The 24,946-nt window shown below is 39.8% G+C and overlaps 2 protein-coding genes across 3 annotated transcripts; both read left to right on the top strand.

Annotated features, from left to right (window-relative positions):
* The first annotated feature begins 1,748 nt into the window (after positions 1 to 1,748).
* Positions 1,749 to 7,554, top strand: spata7 (spermatogenesis associated 7). Its single transcript, XM_067614514.1, has 12 exons — positions 1,749 to 1,974; positions 2,791 to 2,853; positions 2,968 to 3,057; positions 3,236 to 3,283; positions 3,950 to 4,053; positions 4,228 to 4,694; positions 4,806 to 4,851; positions 5,321 to 5,442; positions 5,548 to 5,598; positions 5,752 to 5,829; positions 6,055 to 6,112; positions 6,247 to 7,554. Exons 1-12 carry the CDS (start codon positions 1,932 to 1,934, stop codon positions 6,895 to 6,897), a joined length of 1,821 nt encoding a protein of 606 aa, XP_067470615.1. The 5' UTR covers positions 1,749 to 1,931; the 3' UTR covers positions 6,898 to 7,554.
* Positions 7,555 to 7,954: 400 nt separating this feature from the next.
* ptpn21 (protein tyrosine phosphatase non-receptor type 21) lies at positions 7,955 to 24,859 on the top strand. Of its 2 annotated transcripts, XM_067615214.1 has the most exons (20): positions 7,955 to 8,282; positions 9,184 to 9,482; positions 12,390 to 12,559; positions 12,942 to 13,039; positions 14,290 to 14,357; positions 14,457 to 14,527; positions 14,917 to 15,004; positions 15,182 to 15,270; positions 15,854 to 15,941; positions 16,255 to 16,334; positions 16,469 to 16,576; positions 17,376 to 17,436; positions 17,654 to 17,735; positions 17,909 to 19,434; positions 20,062 to 20,202; positions 21,269 to 21,487; positions 21,705 to 21,833; positions 21,926 to 22,160; positions 22,401 to 22,561; positions 22,684 to 24,859. In XM_067615214.1, the coding sequence occupies exons 2-20, from the start codon at positions 9,303 to 9,305 to the stop codon at positions 22,810 to 22,812; spliced, it is 3,723 nt and encodes a 1,240-aa protein (XP_067471315.1). In that variant the 5' UTR covers positions 7,955 to 8,282; positions 9,184 to 9,302; the 3' UTR covers positions 22,813 to 24,859. The 2 variants fall into 2 exon arrangements, with proteins under 2 accessions (XP_067471315.1, XP_067471316.1); XM_067615215.1 differs by lacking the exon at positions 16,469 to 16,576 and having other exon boundaries at positions 7,958 to 8,282.
* The last annotated feature ends 87 nt before the right edge of the window (positions 24,860 to 24,946 follow it).

The following is a 24,946-nucleotide window of genomic DNA, read 5'->3' as shown; positions in this document are numbered from 1 at the left end:
GGCAGAAAAAGTTGTAAACTGTAATTTTATACATGGAAAATCTACATATTGTATGTTCATCATCGTTGAAAATATCCTGTTTAGCTCATGTGTTAACAAGGATAACCGAGTCTTTCTTTAGAAAACATATAGTCTAGAAAACATAACATCTAGTGTCAACAACATCAGGTATTATTTGACCATTTTACATCAATTTGTGTCTTTTGCACTGATAATAAAAGCGAGACGTTAAACGAACTAAATGAAATGAAATAAAACTAAATGAAACGTGAATGAGTTTGTGGTGGAGGGTAACTGCACTGTTCAAAAACATTGCTGCCACTTGTTCTGTGTTACAGAATTATTCACAATACTTTGTTGGTAAATGACGCAAGAGGTCAAAAGGTCTGTCAAACAATCAAAAACAGGAACCTGACAGAATTAACAATACGCTGCTGACAGAATGTTCTCATGAGCAACATTACTGCAGTTTAATCAGATTTGTCACACGTTTGGTGAGTTTTTCACACTGACCATTACTATAAATGAGGGGGAAATGGTTGTGGCTCTTAGCAGGCCAGGTGGCATGTATACCACACTCTGCCATGAAAGAGAAACACCAGTAATATACAAGATAAACTACCAGCCATCTCATGATTATCCGTAAACTTGGTGTATCTGGTAGAGCTTTAGGACCTTGGGGCTCAAGGAGGGCACATACTTTAAATTAATAATCACAATATTTGCTGTTCTAGTCCTAATAGCCACATGGCAAACCACAGAATGTAGTTGCAGCTGAGATATTTTCTCTGATGGCTTCTACCCTTCGTGCTATAATTTATTTACTCCAGGCCCCAGTAGCATAGGGCAAGTTAAGGATGTAGTGTATTCTGTAGGCACTTACACATACAAGCACCAGAGATGCGTGCACCCCATCTGACATTCACTAAGAGACACATTTAGGGAATACATCTTCAGTTATCTATACAATTGCTAAAATTTCCCATTTTTAATGACCAATTAAAGTCGCAGCATTTTTTCTGATATAAGTGAAAGTCATAGTTCTTCAAATGCCTCCTATCAAGGGTGCTGAACTGGGGAAGGACATTTGATTCAGGGGACCCAGAGCTAGACAGGAACATGTCAGGCATGATAGATATTAACTGTTTTAGGCCCCTGAGAGAGACGTTTTCAAGCAGCTCTGAATTTCTAGTAGCACTAATGTCTCCCCCTCTGCTCAATATTCATATAATTACATTATTAGGCAGAGGGTTGTATACAATTCAAGCACATCTGTGTAATCCTGCTCGATTTTAATTGGCTCCAGGGCTCGAGCATGCATACCACTGTGTTTTATGACCACTGAGGACAATATAGGCTGGCTTTTCCTGCTGTATATGGGCTTCACACTGGCTCCACCTGCTTTAGTCTGTTTGTCTAATGAACAAACTGCAGCTCCAAAAATACCACAAATCCACACCCAGAAATCCCACTACATTTTTTTTGTTTGTTTTTTGTAGTCTATAGTATGTGCTGTAGCCATACAGTGCACTCAAGAAATGATTAATACTATTGATAATACCATATTATTGACAATCGACCATTATATTGCGATTAAAACAAGTCAACCATTTATCGCATGACAAGTGACAGCTATAATTTATCATGTAAATAGGCCTAATTTCAATTCTATTGGATTGTGTTAAATTCTGTCTGGAGGGGGGAGGGGTTGGGGTGTGGTTCGTTTGACGCATGAGCGTGATGACGAAGGCAATCATAGCAACCAGCATGGCGACGGGGAAGCTTTGCCCTGTCCCTCATCTGTTTATAAGCTAGTTACCATTACGCTACTCGATTGCCTTGCAGCGTCAAAATGTTTACAGTTAAGTACACTGTAGTTTCTGAATGTATCGAAGCTCTGTCGTCGCCGCCCATGAATATTTTTGAGGAAAATGGGATACGCTGAGTGTAACGGTATCATGGACTCAAGAACAGGTATGCAAAATACACTTAGCGTTAGCATTAGTTAGCTAGCTATGGGGCTAGTTTACTCGACAGAAGGGAGCGGGTTGAAATTATGCTTAGACAGCTAATTAAAAATAAACCCCTTGCTGACTGTGTACACACCCACTAATGTGGCTTCAGGTTTATTAAGCTACACAAAGGACAGCCAGTTGCTGGTTGCTCTCAGTAAAGACGAAATAAAACTGAACCAGAACCAAGATTGTAACGTTAACGTTAACTTGTAAGACGTCAGTATGCTAACGCTCGGTTAGGTTATGTTGGATTAGAATATGCTAGTTCATCATGTCGATGTCGGTATTTTATCTGTTTTTACAGTACCGTAGAATTTATTAGCGTAAACGCGAAGTAACTACGCATAAACATCTGAAGAAACACTTCATATAAACACAAATATAAGTGAAACTACTCTGACTACAAAATAGAAATGATTTATTTGTTGTTTGCATGTTTGTATTTGAAGATATTTTTGATTGTTTAGTCAATATCTGTCATATGTAATGATAAATTCCCGTCTCAAGTCATCAGAGCCAACTGTCTTGAAATTGTGTATTTTTCTGACCAGCATTGGACCATGCCCAAGTATGCACTTTACAGTCAAAACAACTGTTTAAAAACTAAATCAATCCTAACATTTTAGAATCTGTCTGCACTAGTTTTTTTTTGTACTTTATTATCCTTGACATATTCCTTGCATGATTAAGCAAGTTATAAAAAATGTAGTTGTTGACTTGTCAATCTAGAAATCTTTCATGGGAGTCAACATGTCCGTGTCCATCTCCATTTTAGGGAGTGCATCGTCTGTACCTGGTTGCAGCCTTGGTATGAGAGGACAAACTTTGAAAAGTAGCCGTAAGTATTTTTATGTGCTTATTAGTATGAAAAAACAAGTATAATGAGTATTTGTGCTTTGTGAAATAATGGCTACGTTTTAACAGTTTTTGTTGCTCTGTCTTGTATTTTTAGCTTTTTGCCCTCGTTCCTCCAGCAAGTTGACACAATCCATCATTAAAGACCACATGGTGTCTCATTATAAAAAGATTTACTCAGCTAAAGGTGAGCTGCATGGCAGGAGTTCATAATGATGCCTTCGATGGCATTCATTAGACCAAAAACATTCAGCTCTTGCATACATAATATGCATGTAGGTACACTGAGGTGTCTAAAACATGCATCTCTATTGCATAAAATGTAATAATCTGTTGTGAATTTACATTTTTTCCTTCTTCCACAGCTGCCGTTGATGCCTCAGTACCCAAAAGCTTGATACACAGTGTAAAGTGTAAGTAGTGAACTACAAAAAGAACAAATATTCAAAACATTTTACATTTCTAGGTTCATTTTGTTTGTAGGTAATATATTCTTATTTTCTAGAACAGACACACTGGAGTTTAATAGCATGATAATTGGTAGAAATGTTCATTTAGAATGAAAGATCAAAGTAATTACTGAGTACAAGTGTTACATTACAGGAATTTATTAATCATAATACAGACAGAGACCAATTGCTGTGCTCACGATAGCCTCAGTGAGCAATAATAAAATGCAGCCACTCCTCACAATTGATTACAGGATGGAACTCATCTTCATCTCTAATGGTAAAAGTCATACTCTCCTCTGACTCCTCTCATAATTATGCTATCACACTCGCTTTCCGGACTCACAAATTCCGCCTGCTCTCTGGGGGCTGTGAAAAGTCAATAAAGGAAATGAAATAAATTATAAGGCGGATTCAGCAGAAGTAACTACAACATAAATGAAAATTACAACGTTTTTTTCATAGAATAACCACTGGGATATATTGAGCATCACTGTGTATAAAATAACAGTGTTCTGTTAACCAAAGGTGGTCTTTTCTTTTGAAAATATGTGTTAAATTGTACGTGAGAAACTGCTTTGCTGTCATTGGTAGTTACACAGTGTTCAGTTTTTCCACTCCTGTTAACAGATAATGACCAGATCAGGCAGGAGCAGTTGAGGAAAGGAGGTCGTCCCCAGTCAGCCCACCTTCTCTCTCAGAGGAACAGCAGAGCCTCCTGCTCCTCAGCCCAGGTAAGAAATCAAGGCTGTGCTACTGATTTATTTTCCTATTGCTTAGCTTCATATCATGTTAACTTACAAACTGCTCTATCACAAACAGCTTTGAGGTTTTAAATGCATATTCCACATAATTTGTCATTTCAGTATGTACAATATCTGATTCAATACAATATGTTTGCCTTTTAGAGCAGATTATCTGTGCAGTATGATGACAGCCCCTTCCTCTGCTCAAGGAGCTCCATGGTCTCCAGCCCAAGGTTCAGCACCTCCTTTCATGCAAAGGAGATAGTTTATCCGTCATGTAAAGCAGGCTCTCAGAACCATTCCCATCATACTCGCTCAGCTTCAGAATTAAAGTACCGGAGCCCAGAGGCCACATCACACAGAAAGCTGTCAGTATGTTCACTGGCAGCTTCAGGAAATCAAAATTGTTACAAGACTTTCCAAGATCCTGTCCAGAAGACGTACAGCGGAGACTTGCTCCAGAAACATTCACAGCACTTTACCCAAGACAAACCTTTCATGCCTAAGACCTTGAAATCAGACAAGAGCTCATACCTGTCAAAATATCGCTACTACAGAGCACCACGAAGGAACCCTTCTCAGGATTGCACCAACTCAAGATTGATGCGACAGGAGACATATCATGGAAGGTACTTACCAAACATCTCAGTGAGTCAGATAGCAATAGATGTGTGACAATGAATTCAACGTGTGCAACATGTGGCCTAATGTCTTGAATTCTGTCTATCTCTTTTATGCAGCACAAAAACAAAGGAATACACACAGGAATTTTATGAGCCATCTCAGGTAATTTTGAAGGTTTATTTTAATTATTTTTTAATTAATTGTTAATTGTTAATTGACATTTTTTTATTGTTTGACACTTCACATTTTTATCAAAGTTATATATTCAAGTTGCTCATTAGCCAAATAACATACCTTTCTCTCACATCATAAAGTGGTTGAATTTTTAAAATTATTTTCTGACATCATCAGTGATCATTAATGCCTTATTTGTTATGATATAGTAATTTGTTTATTAGTATTACCGACAGTGACATTCTGTGGTAAAGTATGGATATAAAGACTGATAAATTGTAGAGCATAATTACCTGTTGTTCAAGGTTAGTAAACCTTGTGTGGTTTATTGTCCCTTTAAACCGTAAATACTTTGACATGTTGACAGTCACATTCCACACAAGCTACACTATATCACGAGACAGCCTTGACAATATTGAATATCCCTTCTCATTTTACCGTCCTTCTTCTTTTACAGGAATTTAGTACAGAGCACGAGTGGTCTGAGGATGAGTTCAATGGCACATATTTCTCAACATCCACAAAACGAACTCAAGCAAACAAGAGCAGAGACCATGATTTCTTTCACTCCTCATCCAGGTAATATTATATATTAGCAACTGTATATTACATTTTACATATTATTTTACATCTTGTGTATTATCTTGGGTAAAGGTTTAGAAGAATTAAAGTGCTGTCTTTTAGGGCCTCACCAGAAGGCAGGAAATCTCCCAGTATGAGGAGTGTATCTGCAGAGTAAGTGCTCTTTAATAATGCCTGATGCTATTAGAGCTTCTCATTGATATAGTAGACAACTATTGCACAATACATATAGAAAGATTTGACATTGTGAACCATCCAAAATAATGTAACCTACGAAATAAATTATTCTCATCTGTTCTTCAACAGGGAAGAAGAACTAATGTACCTCGAATTCATTTCTACTGTAACGGAAGACATCTTGTCCAGGGGGTCCATCTCTGACAGGTTTTTATTGACAATTTTGAACTACTTGAAATGTTGAATTGTCTATGCTTTATGTTAGCTTACAGATACACAGATAATCACAGCACGTTTTCAGCCTGGATGACACTTTCATGATAGCTATAGCATGTGTATGATGATTCATTAAGATTTTAACTATTGGCTTGTGTGTGTGATACTAATGGGCTACAAGCTGCAGTGTTTTAAGTGTCTTATGTCTTCTGAAAGGGTCCTAGACAGGGTGATAAAGCGCCATATCGACATGAATCGGCATCGGCTTAATGTGGTGAGTATATAACTTCATGCCAAATACCAAATATGTTGAGCAAGTCTTGTTTAAGTATAAGTGTTTGAAAAAAATGGAGGGATTTCACAGAGGGCCCCTGAGCTCATGCATCTATTTGCATTGCCTGTTTTCAGGGTAAAATGCGCCACCTTCTGGATGTTTTACGTAAAGATTTTGAGGAGCCAACCAACACGTCCACCTCCAGTGCAGAGCTCAAAAAAAAGGAGAAATATCTGCTTGATACACTCCTACCAGAGCTGGAATCAGGGGATATGAAACAGCAGAAGACCAAAGAAGACAATGACCTTTTCCCTTACGCGTCACTGATTAAATACTGTGGTTCACCAGATCATGCTGATCCCTTACTGGTTTCTACACCGTTGTGCTCTCCTGAAAGGAGTGCTTCACCGGCTACAACAAATGAAAAGGCAGAGGAGGATGACAATCAGGAAAATGGAATTGGCTCTCCTTCTCTCAATGAGCATGTTTCTGATAATACAGGAATCAGTGAAGATGACTTCCATCACGTTCATAAAGCCACAGTTGAAACAAACAAAGAAGCCATCAATCAAAAGCATGAATACACCACTTTATCCAGGGATGAAGAATTCCATCAAGACCAAGCCGAGGCCAGTTATAATGGACAATCTAAAGAGCTTGAGGATCTGGGAAGAAGTTTGTCAGAGTCGCTGTACATTACCAGCACTACACACTGTGACAACATGGAGGCTGCAAATGAGCAACATACAAATACAGTTGCTTCTGTCAGTGATGACGAGTTCTGAGTTTTTCTGTATTCAGGGATTTAATGTCCTTTTAATGATTTTGTTACCAAGTGAGTGTTATTGAAGAGAGAAATGTAAAATTTCATTTTCCGAAAGTTTAGTTTTGCAAATGTATTAAACACTGGCTGCGTTTTCCATATTTTACAAACCCTGAAAATTAGGTGTTTTAGTGCTATTCTGCTTTTTTATCTTTTTAGAAAAGCACAATGAAAATGTCATGAAACAAGGTTTTGCAAGTACATCAGAGACATGAATGTCTCATTTGAGATATTGTATAATGGGCAAATACTTAAGACACAGTGGTTGAGCTGCAGGTGATTTCCAGTGTAATCTTCTGTGTTTTATATTATTGCTCCATGGGAACTAGTATGATTCGCAAAATTGCAAAAAATAGTCCTAGCACTGCACTGACGTCAGATGTGTGGAATTAGTGGTATCTTTTAGTTTGAGTGGATTGCAGAGTGTGCCCAGTCTTCAGTATGATGTAGCTGCAGTTTACATTTTCAAATTTCTAGAAAAACAATGCTGTTACAAAGAAACTTATCATCCTTTATTGTTTGTTTTGACATATGCCGCTGATATGTAGCCACTAGGAGTTAACTGTCACCAGAAAGTGTCTTTGCAATTGCAATAAATTTTCTATTCTGCTTCTTGTAAGCTTGCATCTGATTATTAAGACTATATTACAAACTGGTAATTACTCAGTCTGCAACCAGCAGCAAGTATATACACGACCATTACTACCACATTAAAAGAATATGGCTGGGGCTGTTTTGCAAACAATTACGAAGGGAAACGATGTAATCATTGCACAATATTCTGTGTTTGCGATTACAGCTGTCAGTCGATGTAAAAGGTAAACAGACAGGTCAGCGGCCAGTAGTTCCAGGCAGCTGTCCCATTTCTGGCATTTTCACCGCTCGGCATTCCAGCTGTCTGATGTCATGGCTCTGAAAACCCCTATGTATTCCTCCGCCGCGGAGGCAATACATTACATTTTTAAACGTCCGCTTTAAAAAGTACCACAAACTATATCGTTTGTATACATTTATAGTTGAGTTGAAGTATATTGCAGGGTGGCTGCTGTGGAATTTATTAACTGCTGAAGTAGAAATACAAACGCTATAGAGCCGCGGATGTAGACGGAATACACTTGTTGCTCTTCCAATCCCAGGAAGCGAAACACGCTTGGAGCTTGAGTGAACTGTTGGACCAAGAGGCATGGGGTGGTACATTAGTTTTGATCCAGAAACAAGCCGAAGACAGATTCGCTGTCTATAATTTTGTTGAATATCTAAAAAAGTAAGACTCCACTGAGCTTGATGGCGGAACCTGTCGGGACTTAATCCTAGTTGGACTCCTAAATTGGCATCTCACGGCTAACGGTAACGTCAACGTTTTTGCCCAAAATATTTACCGGCGACGTCAGCTTCCCTAGGGTATCGTCTATTTGCTGGAACATAAGTTAGCACGCTAGCATTTAAGCTAATTTAGTTGGGGTTAATGTTATGAAGATATTAAAACTGACAATGAAAAGTAGCAAATTGGTCCGTAACAAGTCAAACATTGGAACAAACTTCTTTGAACATAGTATTTAAGCGAACATTAAGTAAAGTTGCAACGTAGTAACTGTTAGCTAGATCATTTGTTATATGGACGATGCATGGCTGAGGAGGAAAGTAGCAGAAAGGATTTTGCAGTCTAATTTAGTGTTCAACACTAACTACTAGCTTGCTGCGTATTGAATCAGGTCGCTCTAGTCAGTTTTTGGATCAGGCTATTCACCGGAAGGGGATTATTCTAACCACAAAGCTTGGGAAAATGGCCAGTAAACTCTTTTATAGTCAGTCACACAGGTCAGATAGCCTACTACAAACTGCTGTAAGTCCACACACATTGATTTTTAATGGTTTATCCAGAGTGTTGACTTAAGGAACCAAATGCAAGAGTAGTGAGTACGTTAAATGAACTAAATCCCACTTGGTAGCAAGTCTGAAATAGTCAAGCTAGGTAACTTAAAACAAAATGAAGCATTTAAGAGGATTATTTTACGATGAGTCTTGTGTTTAAGTGTGGCATCTGTTTCAGCATGAGGTGTGAAGACTGTCTTGTGCCTTGTATAACTAAATGCAAATGTATCATAACATAGTCTTAAGTAAAGGGGATGACCACATTGAAACTGTCATTCCCCCTGTTTTGCAGACTGTGTTTTATTCACTAGAATTTGTTGTGTATTCCAGTATACAGTACTTTGTTCTGAGATATTTCCTCTCTCTGGCATTTTAGATCTGTCTGTTGATGATGAGCCCCATGACTTCTAATGTACACATCGTCTTTGAAGGGACAGCAAGGAGAATAATTTCTCTGGACTAAGTGAAGACCTCCCTCTTGAAGAAGTGTGAAACATGCCCTTGCCATTTGGCTTGAAACTCAAAAGGACTCGAAGGTATACTGTTTCAAGCAAGAGCTGTCTTGTCACTCGGATTCAGCTGCTCAATGGAGAGTTTGTTGAGTTTACACTTTCAGTGGAGAGCACTGGACAGGAATGTTTGGAGGCAGTTGCTCAGAGACTCGAGTTAAGAGAGGTATGTGTTTTTCTGCAAATATCAAGTGCTGATTGTTCTTTCCTATAAGTGTTTTTTTGAGGTTCATCATTTCAGCAAGAAAGTGTTTTTGGTGAGGTTGTCTTCCAGTCACATTCTTACTTGAACTGGTAAACAGAAACTAAGATAACCAGTTTTCATTGTTTACTCGTATAGTGAAACCTCTCGTAATCTCTTTCCCGTTTATGACACAAATTAGGACTTTGTCTATTACATACTGTATGTTTTTAAGTTATTACTTGCATGTTACTAACTCATCATACAGATTAGCAAACAGTAAATGTATGATGTATGTTTTTGAGAGTTTCACACAGCATGTGAAAGAGACAATATGTTAAAGAAAAGAGGGTCTGAGTCAAGATTGAAGAATGTATTGAGCCTGATGTCTGCATTTGGTCACTGTGAGCACAGTCATTGTCACAGTGTCAAGACAAACACATCATGTTAGTCATGAACTGAAAGTGATGTAAGCCTCAATGCTGTTATACTCACTTGCACCTCAAATAAACACCAGAGATTGCTGGATATAAAAACCACCTGGCACAGGAACTTACAGTATGTGACAGGTTCTGTTATTTTGCTGAATAATGTAGCAGCCGCCTTAAATTTGTCATCATGTCTCACTGGCAGTGCTTTCTAAACCCTTTGCTCTCAACCCTCCAGGAAAAAATGACAGGACTCCACACCCAATGTAGAATTTTTCTAGTATGAAGAGGGTAACACCATATTGTTTGTTTTTCATGTCAGCAGAATGCAATCATGTGGTTCTCTCCAATGCCAGCCTTTGATAGAAAGGTCATGCATATTCTGTTACTGAAATTGAGTTATGGTAGAGTTTTATTCCGACTTTCGTGACATACACCACTACTGATATTTGTTTTCAAGCATCAGAAAACCAAAGTTCACTGTCACACTTCATCCATAGCCGATTGCATGTCCTGCATAGATTACCAAGGGTATAGTGTTAAACTCTGACTTTGTGAACCTTGAGTTAAGCAGAAACTGGGTTTCCAGAAACAGAGATTACTGTAACTTCAGTCAGTTACTGTGTTAACTTAGTCTGTGAACCTAATCTGCTCACAGGCTGGTTTTCTTCAACAATTCCCGAGTTTCCCTCTGTCTCCTCTCACATACTGTTTCATTTCCTTAGTGATCCTGTCGATATTGTTAATTTGCAGATGTTTATGTTAGGAGAGGAAGATCAAAATCTTGTTTGGAGGTTAGTACGTTACCTAAGGACTCTCTTCACTGAGTGCTTTTATGTGCAATCAGTCATTTCTTTGAACAGCAATCTGTGCCATCACATTCAAGTTTTACTCAAAAGAAAATCTGCGCATTGTCCATCCTTTTTTGCAAGTGGAAGTTTTCTTTTTAACACTGTACAAATTGATAAGGTAGCTGTTAGGTTGTCAGAACAGTTCTCTTGCACTGACAGGTTAATTGCACATAATGTGGTAATCTCTGTTTAAAGTAAATCAATTTGAAGCTCTAGAAACTGGTTAATGAATAATCATCTCATATTCTTATGGTCTGACTGGTCACACTGAAGGAACACTTACAGTTATATCATATTGAGATTATGTGTTAATATTTTTAAGTGAGCATGATTGTGGTGGAGCTGAAAAAAAATGGGACTAAATGTAGTTTAAAAGTGAGTTTCTTAAACAGGCTGCTTATAGTTTTAACTACATTATAGTGACTGTTTAAATTTACTTCAGGTGTATAAAAATGTACATATCTAAAAATGTTTTAACCTAGACACCTTTTCAACTGCAAATCATCAAAATTATTATTACAGTGTCTGACAATGAGATTGCTGTGATACTCCAAATAAAATATATCTATGTATGATCTATATTTTTGTATTTCATCTTCAGTTGCTGTCACCTGCAGCAACTACTGTTCTGTTTTATCTTCCATTAAAGAAAGTCAAGTCTGGTAAATTATGAATGAATGGACAACGCTGAATAAAACTACATAGTGTAACTGACTTCTTTCACTGCTGCTGCTGTTTTGTTTTTTAAAGATAATGCATAGTCTGTATATGCACATGTTTCTAGCTCCTCTGGTTAAAAATGGAGGCTGTGCCTTTTATTTACTTGTTACCATAGTGAGTTATGGTATCAGAGTTTCATTGATGATTGCTGTTTGCCATTCACCACATACTCACTTAACTTAACAGATAACATACTCAGAGTTGGTTGTATGTTAATCACCTGTTCTGCAGCCAAAAACTTGTCAAGTCAGATTTTGTTAAACTTGCTTTGTGGAACAGGCCCTTGTGCTCTGAGATCTATGTTAACATCATCAGACAGACTGATGATGGAACAATGTAATGAGGACAACAATTTTATGTTGGACTTGAGGCTCTGCAAAGAAACTAGATGCTGTCTTTATACTGCCTTACTGTTGTTTTCTTGACTTGTCATGAAAAACTCTTGAGCAATATTTACTCAGTGTTAACTTATATTTGTTCTCAGATGTTATCTGTGTAAAATGGTTTTGTTGGCAAGTAATTTTCTAGTCGTGGTTTGTTAGTGGCAGCAAATCACAATAGCTCTCTTTCAGCCATATTGTCCTTCGTGAACAGCAAACCTACAGGGGTTATTTCACTTAGCAGTGTTCATTGTGAGATGTTCAGACAGTCACAAGACTGAACAAGGAGTGCTACCTTGAGAAGTTTGCAATGGGTACATTTTCAAGTGAATTGTCTACATATTTTTCGTCTCAAGCAGTTAAATATTACTGTTCTAAACTTAAGAATATAAGTTTTGGTAAGTCTGCATTCCAACCTAAATTGGTCTGCCAGATTTACAAGTTGCCCTAGAATTTCCCTGATCACCGCATGATTCAGGTGTAATGTTTGTGCTTTCTTTCTTTGCTTGTTAGATAACATACTTCAGTCTGTGGTACTTCAACAAGCAGAACCAGCAAAGATGGATTGACTTGGAGAAGCCGCTGAAAAAGCAGCTGGACAAGTATGGGCTGGAGCCAACCGTTTACTTTGGAGTTGTGTTTTACATACCCAGTGTCACCCAACTGCAACAGGAGATCACGAGGTGATGTACCATCTGTGACATGTGAAGTGTCTTGTCTAAGCCACTAACTCTATTAGCTTAGTATCAATTTATCTTCAAGAACATTGATCAACAATGTTATGAAATGAGTACTGAATTAGCAAAGTTTAGTGCAAGCACATGAGGTGTTCTTAATTTCTGTCAATAAACCCTGGCCTGCAGGGCAAGAAATTGATCAGCACAATATGTGAATTGATTTCCATTGCAACTCGAATTTTGTGTTATTTGAATACTGATACATTTGAGAAGTTTTGCTCTGTAATGACTTCACAGCTCCTTCTTTAAACCTGAACATAGTTCTCATACTTGATTGTTGGCCCGCTGTCTATTTTCCATTCTGAAGTAACCTTCTCTTTCCCCACAGATATCAGTATTACCTACAGCTGAAGAAGGATGTTCTGGAGGGCAGGATCTCATGCTCCCTAGAGCAAGCCATCCGTTTAGCTAGCCTAGCAGTGCAAGGTAATCTGAATGTATAGCACTAGTCTTATAATAGAAAACTGGTGCTAACTCGAGCAGCTTTAAGTCCCACTGGTGCAGCTTTAAGTAACTACTGGTGCATTATTTATAGAGTAATTTTCCATAAATTATGATATCTGACAACACCTGCTGAAACACTAAACTCCCCTTCACATCGACAAAAAATTCTACTGGAAACACTAATTATGTGTTCTGATGTCTGGACAGGAGGCTTGTGCCATTTCATTATGTTTTTTGTCAAATTGAAACCTTGCAAGGGTTAGGGTGTTGGTAAACTGCAAAAAACAGCAGGAGAGATGATATTTTGCAACCCTAACTTCTCAAAGCATAGCAATTTCAAAAATATATTGTTATCCATATTTTTACACCCCATGTTTTGTTTCAAGTGTCTGGTGCTCACAGTAGTTTGTCTGAATCCTCTCTACAACCACTTATCTAAGGGTTTCACAGAGCATTTTCACAATTATTGTAATATGCAACATTTAACAAGCACCATGAGACCTAAACCAGCCTGTAAAATTGGTCAGGGGTGCATTTGTCTGTGAATGTGAACTCCCCTTCCACATGAGCTTTAGCTCTAACATATCCTCCAACTTTTGCCCAGCCAGAAGAATCTCAAACACTGCTGGCAAAGTTATATCAGGCACTGCAACTTACTGGCCTAGGTGTTAGCATAGCAGAGCCACTGAGATCACTTACTGTTGCAGCCATATTCAAATGACTGACTATCATGCAATTTGTGCCTTGAAGAAAAGCCCTAAAAAACTATTTGCAGGTTCCCTTAAGATTTAGTCACTACTTAAAATGTCATGCAAACATAGCAATTTTTGCGTAAATAAAGTCCTACGTTTGTGTCTCTGACAGGGATAGTTTGGAGTGAAGGGCAGTTGTAGCTTTTGAGCATTGAGCACTGATGCCTGGAATACCCAACATAGCTGTTGCAAGCAGGCTGGCTAGAGCTGTAACACTTTTGGACCGCACGTTGTTAGACACTGAAGCAATTCCCTTCCATAACAAACGGGCCCCTCCTCTCCTAAAATTAGTCCATCTTGTCATCATACACTGCAGCTTTCCAAAAAGGCATTACACCATTCTGCAATTCTTGAATGCAGCTTTTGTCTCGTACTAAATGCAGAAATGGACATGTAATAGGATTCATTCAGAGAGCAACATCATGCACAGTACGCCTTGCTGTATTTATCCATTTAGTGCGTCTGTCTTTTTGTCCACAGCTGACTTTGGAGACTTCAACCGATATGATTCCCAGGAGTTCCTCCAGAAGTTTGTGCTGTTCCCCATTGTGAGCATTTCATTTTGTATTCTCACTGTGTGAAATGAAAAAAATGTTTCAGATGTGTTTTATACTAGCATTGTATTAATGTTGACTTTGTCTTTGCAGGACTGGATCCAGGATGAGCGAGTACTGGAAGAGGCCACTCAGAAAGTGGCCCTTCTTTATCAGTCCTTCAGGTGAGCAAGTTTTCAAAACATCAGCCTGCCTGTTTCTCTGTGTAGACTGACAGACCAACTGCTTCACATATTACAAAAGCAAACACGGCCCTTTTAATTTAACCCTATTTGATCTATCCAGGCAATCTGCCTTTTTTGTAATCTTTCATAATCTTGATTCATTTATAACGCCAAATTCCATTTTACCTACTTTATCCTAAACTTTTATTCCTAGGTTATATTTCATATCATTTATTTCTTTATTTATTATCTTTATTTTCTCTCATGCTGTTACCCCACAGATGCTTGTTACCACCGTAACATCTTGAATTCAGCAATTATTTTTCAAAAAATCGCTCTCTGTGGGTACAGTAGGTTTTAACTTTTGATTACATTTTTTTTTTTCTCAGGGGTTTGTCAGCCCCAGAGGCAGAGATGTTGTACATGCAGGAGGTGGAGAAAATGGAAGGCTATGGCCAGGAAAGCTATCAAGCCAAGGTAGGTCCAAGCTGCAACCCCCAACAGCCCAAACCTGAAAAGAAGCATGACACTGGTTTTCTAGAGTCTGAACTTAAAAGAGCCAGCATAATAAAACTAACAAATATTTTGATTGAAGAACTATTGGGAAAAAAACATGCTGCTCTAAATGTTTGTCTTTCCCCTTAATCTAAACAGGACAATACAGGCACAGATGTTACCCTTGGATCCTGCCTTGATGGCATCTTTGTCAAGCATAAAAATGGCAGGCCACTTCTTTTATTTAGGTAAGTCTAGAAACAAACAAGCAAATCACAATGTTTGGTTTTTCTTACTTTTACAGCAATTCCTAAAAGTCCTAAAATATGATCTACTTCTAAATATGAAGAGCTGAATAAAAGCTTTGTCTGCTAACCTTCTCTATAAGCAGTAATTATATTGAATCAGATGATTCTGTCAGTATAAATTGGGTTTTGCGGCACAGCTCTCAGCTATTCTTAGGAGAAGTTGTCTCCTGTAATGTTCCCTAATACTCTCTAGGCCTGAATGTGGCCCAAGAGGAAATGAGTCAGGTACACTGTGATAGCTGATAAGGATTGTGGGAGTTTTATCTGTCACTCCAGTGAGTAAGTGAACATTCTTGACCTAGGCTAAACTGTATCTATGTACATACCATTATGAGTGCTAGATTCCCTTTGACTGACTTCCACATGTGTGTATGGTTTTTTATTATGCATTGTTAAAGTAGCGCCACAGTCTCTCTTAAAAATGCTGTGTGGTTTGGTGTAGTTAAAAATGTGACCGCCATGACATCATGTGTTTTTTTTTTTCCCTCCCTCTTTCTTTTTGCCACTTTAATGGGCTGCGTAGGTGGAATGAAATTAACAACATGAGTCACAACAGGTCCTTCTTTGCCCTGGAGCTAGCCAACAGAGAGGAGAGTGTTCAGTTCCAGACCGTAAGTCTCCGTTGCCATTGCACCTTCTCTTCTCCTCTACCCCGTCCCCTGGGACATTGCAGTCTCTTATTGGATTTAGCAAAATTGGAAATGGCCTCTGTGGTGGAGCTTACATCAGCTAGTCTCAACAATATACCTGTATGTTTGCGTGGGTGTGTGTGGGTGTGTGTGGGTGTGTGTGGGTGGGTGGGTAGGGCTGGTAATAGCTGAAACTCAGTGTAAAGGCATTTGAGAGTATACACAGGAATTCTTAACATTGTGCTAATTGTCTTGCCATCTTATTATTTTTTTTGTCTCCTTTTTTCTTGCGTAGGAAGACATGGAAACCTCCAAATATGTGTGCCGGATGTGTCTGGCCAGACTCAAGTTTTATAAGATTAACAAGAGTAGCCTGTAAGTGTGTTTTTGTTTTGGTTTTTTTAACACGTCTGGCCCAGTTCCTGTCTCTTTGTTACTTGTCGTCTCCTGCATGTGTCTCCTCTTTGGTGTAGCCTCACTCCGATCCTCCTCTCCTCCTCTCTCTTCAGAGAGGAGTGTGACCCCCTGCCTTCTGAGGGCTCCCAGAAGTCCCTTCTCACTCTATCCTTTCCTCGCTTTCCAATGCTCTCTCGTCCCTCTCTGCCTTCTAATAAGGGGTGAGCAACACAGTCAGCCACCGCCTACAGTATGCCTATCGAGCAGGTGCCAACACCCATCCCTTCCTGACTACCTAGCCAACCATGCCACAGCAACAGGCTCTATATATACGAAATGGGCCTTGGTTGTGAAGCCTGTAGTTTTGTTTTTCATCCATGCAAAAGCAATTCATATGTTTGGTTTATTATTTATTGGGAAAAGTAGCCTGTGTTTTAATGAAGCTAATGGGGATCCTAATAAATTAAATAAAATTAAATTAAAACATTTAAAATGGGAAGGGATTTTTATTCTTACCATTATTGGTGCAATAAAGATGAATTAAATCTTATTTTTTTCCATTTTTGACTTGAGAGCCAGTGGCAGCACCTGTCGTACTTCTGAAATTAATGTGGTATCTGCCTTTAATCTTTTTATTAGTTGACCTGTGAACGAGAAGTTTGGCATATGTTGATAAATGCATGTCCATCAAATTTAAAACACAAAGCACAACTCTTCTCCAGGTCTACTGGAGGCATATTAAAAGCTACCTCCACCCTGACAAAGACAAGATAGCCCAAATTTGTGTACTGGAGAAGAGTTGTGCGATATGATTTCATTTTGATGAACTTTCATTGAAGCTTACATTGGTTTGCACCTAGCTGTATGTGTGTTCTCAAAGTTAAAATGCTGAATGATAAAAGGGTTTTGTAGAAAAACTCCTCAAAGTAAGATATTGGAAAAAGTATTATTATTGTTGTATACTTGGTAGGAGTATTAGGTTAGGTCACCTTTTTTGACTGACATTCATTATCCCACCAGTCAAACCCAGCCCACAGTTGTCAACCCAGTCAGACGGAGATCTTCTACTAGAATATCTCTGGTAATGTCTATGCACACTCAAAACACACACTTTTCACCTTTTGTATGCTTGTATAGATGCTTGTTGAATCTCTGGCTTGCATTGCATCACACGATGTATATCAAAATCACAATCAAACGGCAATGTGTTACCACACAGTTTATATTTAATTCTTTGCTCTCAGACAGTATTTGGATCATATGAGCAGAAACTGAATCCCCCTCTTGTTGGTTTACAGCCAAAGCCTCAGCCCTACATGATGCCCCCTCCGCAAATGCACTACAATGGCCATTTCACAGAGCCTTACACATCATCACAAGGTAACCACTGTATAGACACTGACTTGCAACTAGGAATAAAATTAGAAATCATTACATGATGTTAATAACTGTTTTGTGCTCTGTCTGCTCTGTGTTCAGCTAAATTTACATGTCAAGTTGTTCTGTAATTATAATTCAAAGCTCATCTTGGATGCTGTTTTGTTCTCTGACAGACAACCTGTACATGAACAGTCAGAACGGTTATTACTACCACTCCCAGACCAGCCTGGACTGCTCTCCCCTGGAATACAGCAGTGGGGGACGTTTACGGAACGGCAGTGTATACAGTGCCCACAGCACCAGCTCTCTAACCAATCCCCAGCACTACCTGCAGCCCTCACCCATGTCCTCCAATCCCTCTATCACCAGCGATATCACCAGGCCGGACTACGTCCCCTCGCATCGTCACAGCGCTCTCATCCCGCCCTCCTACCGTGCCACTCCTGATTATGAGACAGTGATGCGTCAAAAGAACCGAGGAGCAGGAGGAGGAATGGTTTTGTCTCAAGAGCACCGGCAGAGCCACTCCATGAGGAACCTAAACATTGGAAACTCGTACGCCTACAGCAGGCCAGACCCTCTAGTTTACAGCCAGCCGGAGATCAGGGGGGAACATGGCGGAGCAGCCCATCACCACCACTATCCCTTCCTCGGCTCCAGCTTCCACAGCCCGTCTCCATACCCCTATCCCACAGAGAGGAGACCTGTGGTGGGGGCAGTCAGTGTCCCGGAGCTCACGAATGTCCAGTTACAGCAGGCCCAAGAGTATCCAGCCCCCAACATCATGAGAACACACGTGTACCGACCGCCTCCGCCTTACCCATATGCCCATCCCCGCCCTGCTAACAGCACACCTGACCTGTCGCGTCACCTGTACGTCAGTAGTAGCAACCCAGACCTGATCATCACGCGGCGTGTGCACCACTCAGTCCAGACTTTCCAAGAGGACAGCCTGCCTGTGGCTCACTCCTTACAAGAGGTGTCGGAGCCTCTTTTCAGCGGACCCCCACACAGACACCCACACCATGCTCAGAAGCGTAATTCCATTGAGATCGCCGGACTGGCGCATAGTTTCGAGGGGATGAGGGTCAAAGAGCGGACCGTGTCTTCTTCAGCAGCTGAAACCGCCACGCCCCCTCCGGTCCTGCGCGGAGGTCGCTCTCAGGGCTCTCAGCTCAACGTGTTCTTGGAACGCACAAAGACAGAGGACAGGGGAGACATTAAGGAGGACATTCAGTACGGACACAAGAAATCCCTTTCAGACGCCACCATGCTGGTTCACAGTAGCGGTGAAGAAGAGGAGTTTGAGGACGACGGCGGACGTCACACTCCGCTTTCTCAGGACGCAATAGCATCAATTGTTTCTGACCAGCAGCCACAACAGCATCACAGCTTTACATCTCTCTCTTCTCTGACGCCTCAGCAACAGACTCCCATTGAGCCTCCTCCTGCTTATCCCATAGGCTCCTCCCTGGACCCCTCAATAACAGGCTCCATGACCTACAAGGTTCACCCCCTGATCCAGGAGGGGGAGCCTCTGTACCTGCTGTCAGATTTACGGCAGCCCAGGATTATGCCCTCAGTGTCAGAGGGAGACCTGAGCGGCCAGGCCAAGCAGAAGACTAAGAAAGACTTCAAGAAGAGGCCTGTGTCTGATGTGCCTCCTGGGAAGAAAACAGTAGAAGGCTTGCCCCCTCCGGTGAGTCCTGATCCCAATCTCCTCTTCAGCTTAGGGCCATCCTATTAATGTCCTTTTTTTTTTCTTTTTTTTTTTTTTAACTCTGCCTCTGTCAGCTGATGTAGTCATGTTGTTTACATTGTACATTACTGTTGTAGTGCAGTTATGCCACCTCTGCTTTGACTGCCTTGAGGCAAGATTGATCTTTTAGTGTCAAATTAGTTTATGTTTTCAACATGTTGAATAGTCTGACTAATTTATTGCTCACATATCACAGCTGTCCACCCACACACTGTTTTTATTTAAGCGTCAGCTAAAAAACAATCTTCTTTTTCTAAAATAATGTGTTGTAGACACTTGTTTTTGCTCAGTAACTTATCTATGCTTTATATCAAGATCACATGAGTATGCATGCAGAAAGTATTAGAGGTAGTCTCAGTCGCCGGCGTTGAATGACGCAGACAGGTTCACTTTGACACATATTGAAAGAATGTCGTCAGGCTACCTTGGAAAACCAGACAGGTGACATTCTCTCAGCAAACACTCAACGAGGCTGCGCCGTCCCTCCTCTCTTGTCTGCTCAATATCTGTGAGACTCAAACACATTCATCCTCAGTTTTCTCTGTCTCTACTCTGTTGTCCTACCAGGGCATGAAGAAAGGGGCTAGGTCAGAGGTGAAGAAGATGGGCCCGCTGAAGGTTGCCCATCTCAATGGCCTGTCAGTGTCCAGGCAGCCAATGCACGACGAGGTCAAGGATGAGCCTGAAAGAGCCTCTAATGACGAGAGGGTAGGGTGCTTCAGAGCTTTTGATTTTGTCAGTGATTTGATACTTGATAAACAGCAGGTTGTAAAGCAACAAATGTAATGTTTAGTTAAGGCAGTGTGAGATTAGTTACATGTTGCTTGTGTATTGTTGAAGACTTGTCATTTAGGAACATTGCCTATGACCAGAAAAAAAGCTCTTTACCAGGAGCTGCTGGCTGTGTAGCATTAGTTGACCTGCTGGTAGGGTTAGGCCTTGTTATGAAAGAGAAAGTCGAAACAGCTGAACTCGTCAGCCTTGTTAATCTTGATGTTTGTTGCTTTGACAGTGAAGGTAAATTCCTGACACTTGGAAAAAATAATTACCTCTCCAGCTAATCAAGTAATCACTGTTAAGAAGGTGTCATATATGAGCACACAGATTCCCAAATGTCTCACACATACAAGAATTGTCAACAAAACATGTAAATTATTACAAACTCATAGTTCAGAGTGTTCAATTGTATACATTACAGATGTTAGCATGCTTCTTTATTTATTAAACAATTTCATCATGCACAAAATGTCACTACTGCAAATCAAATTTTATTAAAACATATGATAATACTTTGATGTTTTGACAGTTTCAGAAATAACTAAGCAAGTGGGGTGCTACATATTTTCAGTTTGTTTTTTTTAAAGGAGGAAATCAATTTTCACTTTCATATCCTTGCACATGCAAAAATTTCATGTTTCCTGCTGCAACAAGACACCAAGTTTACAGTAAACTGTCCTCTTTTGGTGAGAACAACTGTAGAATATTTCTGCAGTAAAAGTAACAGGAAGTAAATGTACTTTAACTTCTCCGTTTTGTCCAGTTTCAACACATTAATAATACAAATATTCTCATTCATTTATGTGTCATGCAAAGCATCACTGCTGATTAAATTCTGACCAAAGTTGAGGTTGTGTCACCCTGCATCTCACCGCAGCATTGATGTATTTTTTTTTTTTAGTTTAACTGATTAGCCTAAAGAAGTCGAAATGAGGAGTCATGTCTGCATCATTCGTGGCAGTGGTGTATTTACTGTTGCCTTGTTTGTGTGTGTCAGTGTAAAGTGCTGGAGCAGCATATGGAGAGCGGCGAGCTGTTAAAGGAGTACGAGAGTATCCCAAAGCGTCGTCCATCAGGGGAATGCACCATTGCCCAGCTGCCAGAGAGCGGAGACAAAAACCGCTTCCAAGACGTCCTGCCTTATGACGACACCCGAGTGGAGCTGGTTCCCACTAAAGAGAACAACACAGGCTACATCAATGCATCGCACATCAGAGTAAGTTGTGCAGATTACCATCCAGAAGCCTCTCATGCTACACACCCAGGGATGTTCGGTGGTTTGTGGGAAGACAATGACTGTCTATGAGTCATATTTCATTCCTTCATTCTTATGTTTATGTGATACAGTTACTCTACTCTGCCTCTTTGTATTTAGAAGAATTCCTAATGAGATCCTGTGAGTGATTGCTTTAAAAGAAATATTGTTTCTTTAGATAACAGTAGGTGGACAGGAGTGGAGCTACATTGCTACACAGGGCCCCTTGTCGAACACGTGCCAGGACTTCTGGCAGATGGTATGGGAACAGGGAGTATCCATCATCGCCATGGTCACAGCTGAAGAGGTACACTGATTTCATATTTAAAGTTCCACATTTTTTTATTTATTCCACATCACTTCCTGGATTGACTTTTCCACATCATTTGGTTTCTCCAGGAGAGCGGCCGAGAGAAGAGCTTCCGGTACTGGCCCCGACTCGGCTCACGACACAACACGGTGACGTACGGCCGCTTTAAGATCACCACACGGTTCCGCACAGAGTCCGGCTGCTACGCTACCACAGGGCTAAAGATCAAACACCTCCTGACGGGCCAAGAGAGGACCGTCTGGCACCTGCAGTACACAGATTGGCCTGACCACGGCTGTCCTGAGGACTTCAAAGGCTTCCTCAGTGAGTGGGATCACTATCAGTTTGTCTTGTGCTTTTATAATCAGATCACTAGCCGTTTCTAAAAATGTGGTTGTTTGATGTTTGCATCAATAGCAACATTTATTCAATAGCTAGTGAAAATGTAGCTTAGTTACAAGTCTTTAACGGAAGTGTTTGTTTTCTCAAGATTTATAATAAAAACACTATCTATTTACTGTGTATTTAATTTAATGTCAAGCTAATGTTCCCTTCTTTTTCCAGCCTACCTGGAGGAGATCCAGTCTGTGAGGAGACACACTAACAGCATCAGTGACCCAAAGAACACCAACCTACCTGTGCTGGTCCACTGCAGTGCTGGAGTGGGACGGACTGGAGTGATCATCCTGTCTGAGATCATGATAGCCTGCCTAGAGCACAATGAGGTAACCTCCTCACCTTCACAGCATCACACTTCCTGTCTGCTTTGGCACAACAATGTATTCCTTTTTTTAGATGAAAGGCTGCCAGGTTTATCTGTCTCACACTAAAGCACCGTCTGTTTCAGATGCTGGATGTCAGAACTGTCCTGTCAAAGCTGCGAAATCAGAGGATGATGATGGTTCAGACCTTGTCTCAGTACACCTTCATCTACAGGGTCCTCATCCAGTACCTCCGCAGCTCCAGGCTAATCTGAGCTTAGACCTCTAGTCCAACCCATCTTCATTCCCCCAACACACACTGTCATCACAGACGATTGTAGGATGGAATTTGCAGGTTTGTGCCAAACTGCGTCTGTATGTATGTAAATCTGTTCAAATGTAGCAGTTGGTATTTGATGGACCCTGTTTTGGCCAAGTATTAAATCAGACAAGGCTGATGGAATGATGTGTGGATATACAAGAAGCATGAAGGAGCATAAAAACTTGTGACCTGCCTCTAAACAGTATTATATATTATTTTTTTACATACATTATTGCTTAATAAAGCCCAGCACTTTTACAGTACATTGCTGTATATAATGAACCAATGTTAAGCTGCATTAAAACAATCTTTATTGTAGATGTGTATCAAAACAGTCAATGTATTTTCATTTGACTAAGGTCACTTTTTAATGAATGTTACTGGATTGCTGTTGAGGTAGCTATTGGTTCTGATGATGAAGGACTTTGTAAAAGTGAAAAGAGGGAAAAAAGAAAATGTCTAGATGAAGGTTTGATAAGAGAGCCCAGAGTTCAGATGGATTTTAAATTTGTCATGTGGCCTCTGGTGGTACAGGCACGTCTCCCTGCATTGAACTGAAGGAGAATAGAAAGATTTACATTTAACAGAATGATGCTTATGTCACGTATAACAAGACATCATCTCTCAGTGGATAATTACGATCCTCATTTAATACAAGAGGTCATTGGTTCTTGTAAAACACTGGATTGTTGGGAAGTAGAGATGCATTGCACAGCTTCTAGAAATCTGTGTAGTTGAGTGAAGAAAGAGACGACAGACCGTTTTTGGGTTGAGAGTTAAAACTGGAAAATTAATTTTATACACACATTTTTCATTACTTTTTTTTTTTTTTTTTATCCTGCGATGTGCTGAATAGTTGAACTCTGAGTGCTGTATTTGAGAGCAAGAACAAAATACATTCAAATCTATTTTGTGCCTAAATAATCTGTATTGTAAAGTCAGAAGGGCTCTGTATTTTTGCATAATATGAAGGAAATTTTTTCTCATTCAGTGTCATGTATTGCTTGTTTGATTGCAGTGATGTGTTAATAATGCCAATCAATACATTAAAAAAAAAAACAAATATTGCAAACTATCACATTCATAATTACTGGATTTGGCTCAGACCTCTAAAGACCTGAATTTCACCTGTTTTATTTTAATTACATTAAACAGACTCAAGAACATGTAGTAGAATTGAGTTCTGTGCAGTGTGTTGGGTTTGGCTGTGGCACTCAGTGTGAAGTAGAGAGTGTGAGTGAGGGATCGACCAGCTCCAGTTGCAGTATTCTGGCTGCCGCTCGTTTTCACCTCAGTGAGAAATGTCCCTCTGCAGAGACACATCCTGCTGTTACAAATGGCCTCCTGACTATTAATGACCACTTACACCAGCACATTTGACTGTTTCCTGCTGCAGCTATAGGTAGTATTTAAAAGCTCAGTAGTCAAGATCAGCTGTATTGAAATGATGCTTACAGGCACTACAACGTTTACATTAAGTGAAATGTTTTTAACAATATATTTGATATACAAAACCCGGCGAATTCAAGGCGCCAACTTCATTTATAATGTGGCCAAAGTGAAGTGATTGTTAATCCCTTTTTTTTTTCTTAACCTGATGTTTTTCATGACAAGTTTTTGGTGTCAAAGACGCATGGGGCAGTGACCTACTTAACTGGAGAAAAATGCATCCTAATGACGTTAAGATGTATTTTAACTGGATCTTATGAATTTGCTGCAGGTTTTGTTTTTTGCTTTTTAAAAAGATGCTGATTGAGTCTTAGTGTGAAGACTGAAGAGAATGATGATTTTTTTTTTTTTTTGTGGCCAAGGTGTAACCATTTTGTCCATGTACAGGTCTGTTGTTCATAATGTACACAATGTAAAATTCTGCTTATGACAAATATTGGTTATTGTACAAAACTATGTATAAACTGTATCTATTGAGCAAAAATGGTATGCCATTGGAAGAAAAAACATGTAGAAAATCTTTTCAGCCAAGAATAAATATTTGGAAATAACTTGTTTGGTCTCTTCAATTATGTCTTTTACATCAGTCAATTACGCCACCGTGTGGTAGAAATTAGCCAGTGACTCACATTCACAAA

This window comes from Thunnus thynnus, chromosome 16 (assembly GCF_963924715.1).
Source record: "Thunnus thynnus chromosome 16, fThuThy2.1, whole genome shotgun sequence".
Lineage (NCBI taxonomy): Eukaryota > Metazoa > Chordata > Actinopteri > Scombriformes > Scombridae > Thunnus > Thunnus thynnus.
This window is presented reverse-complemented; position numbering and strand designations above follow the sequence as displayed.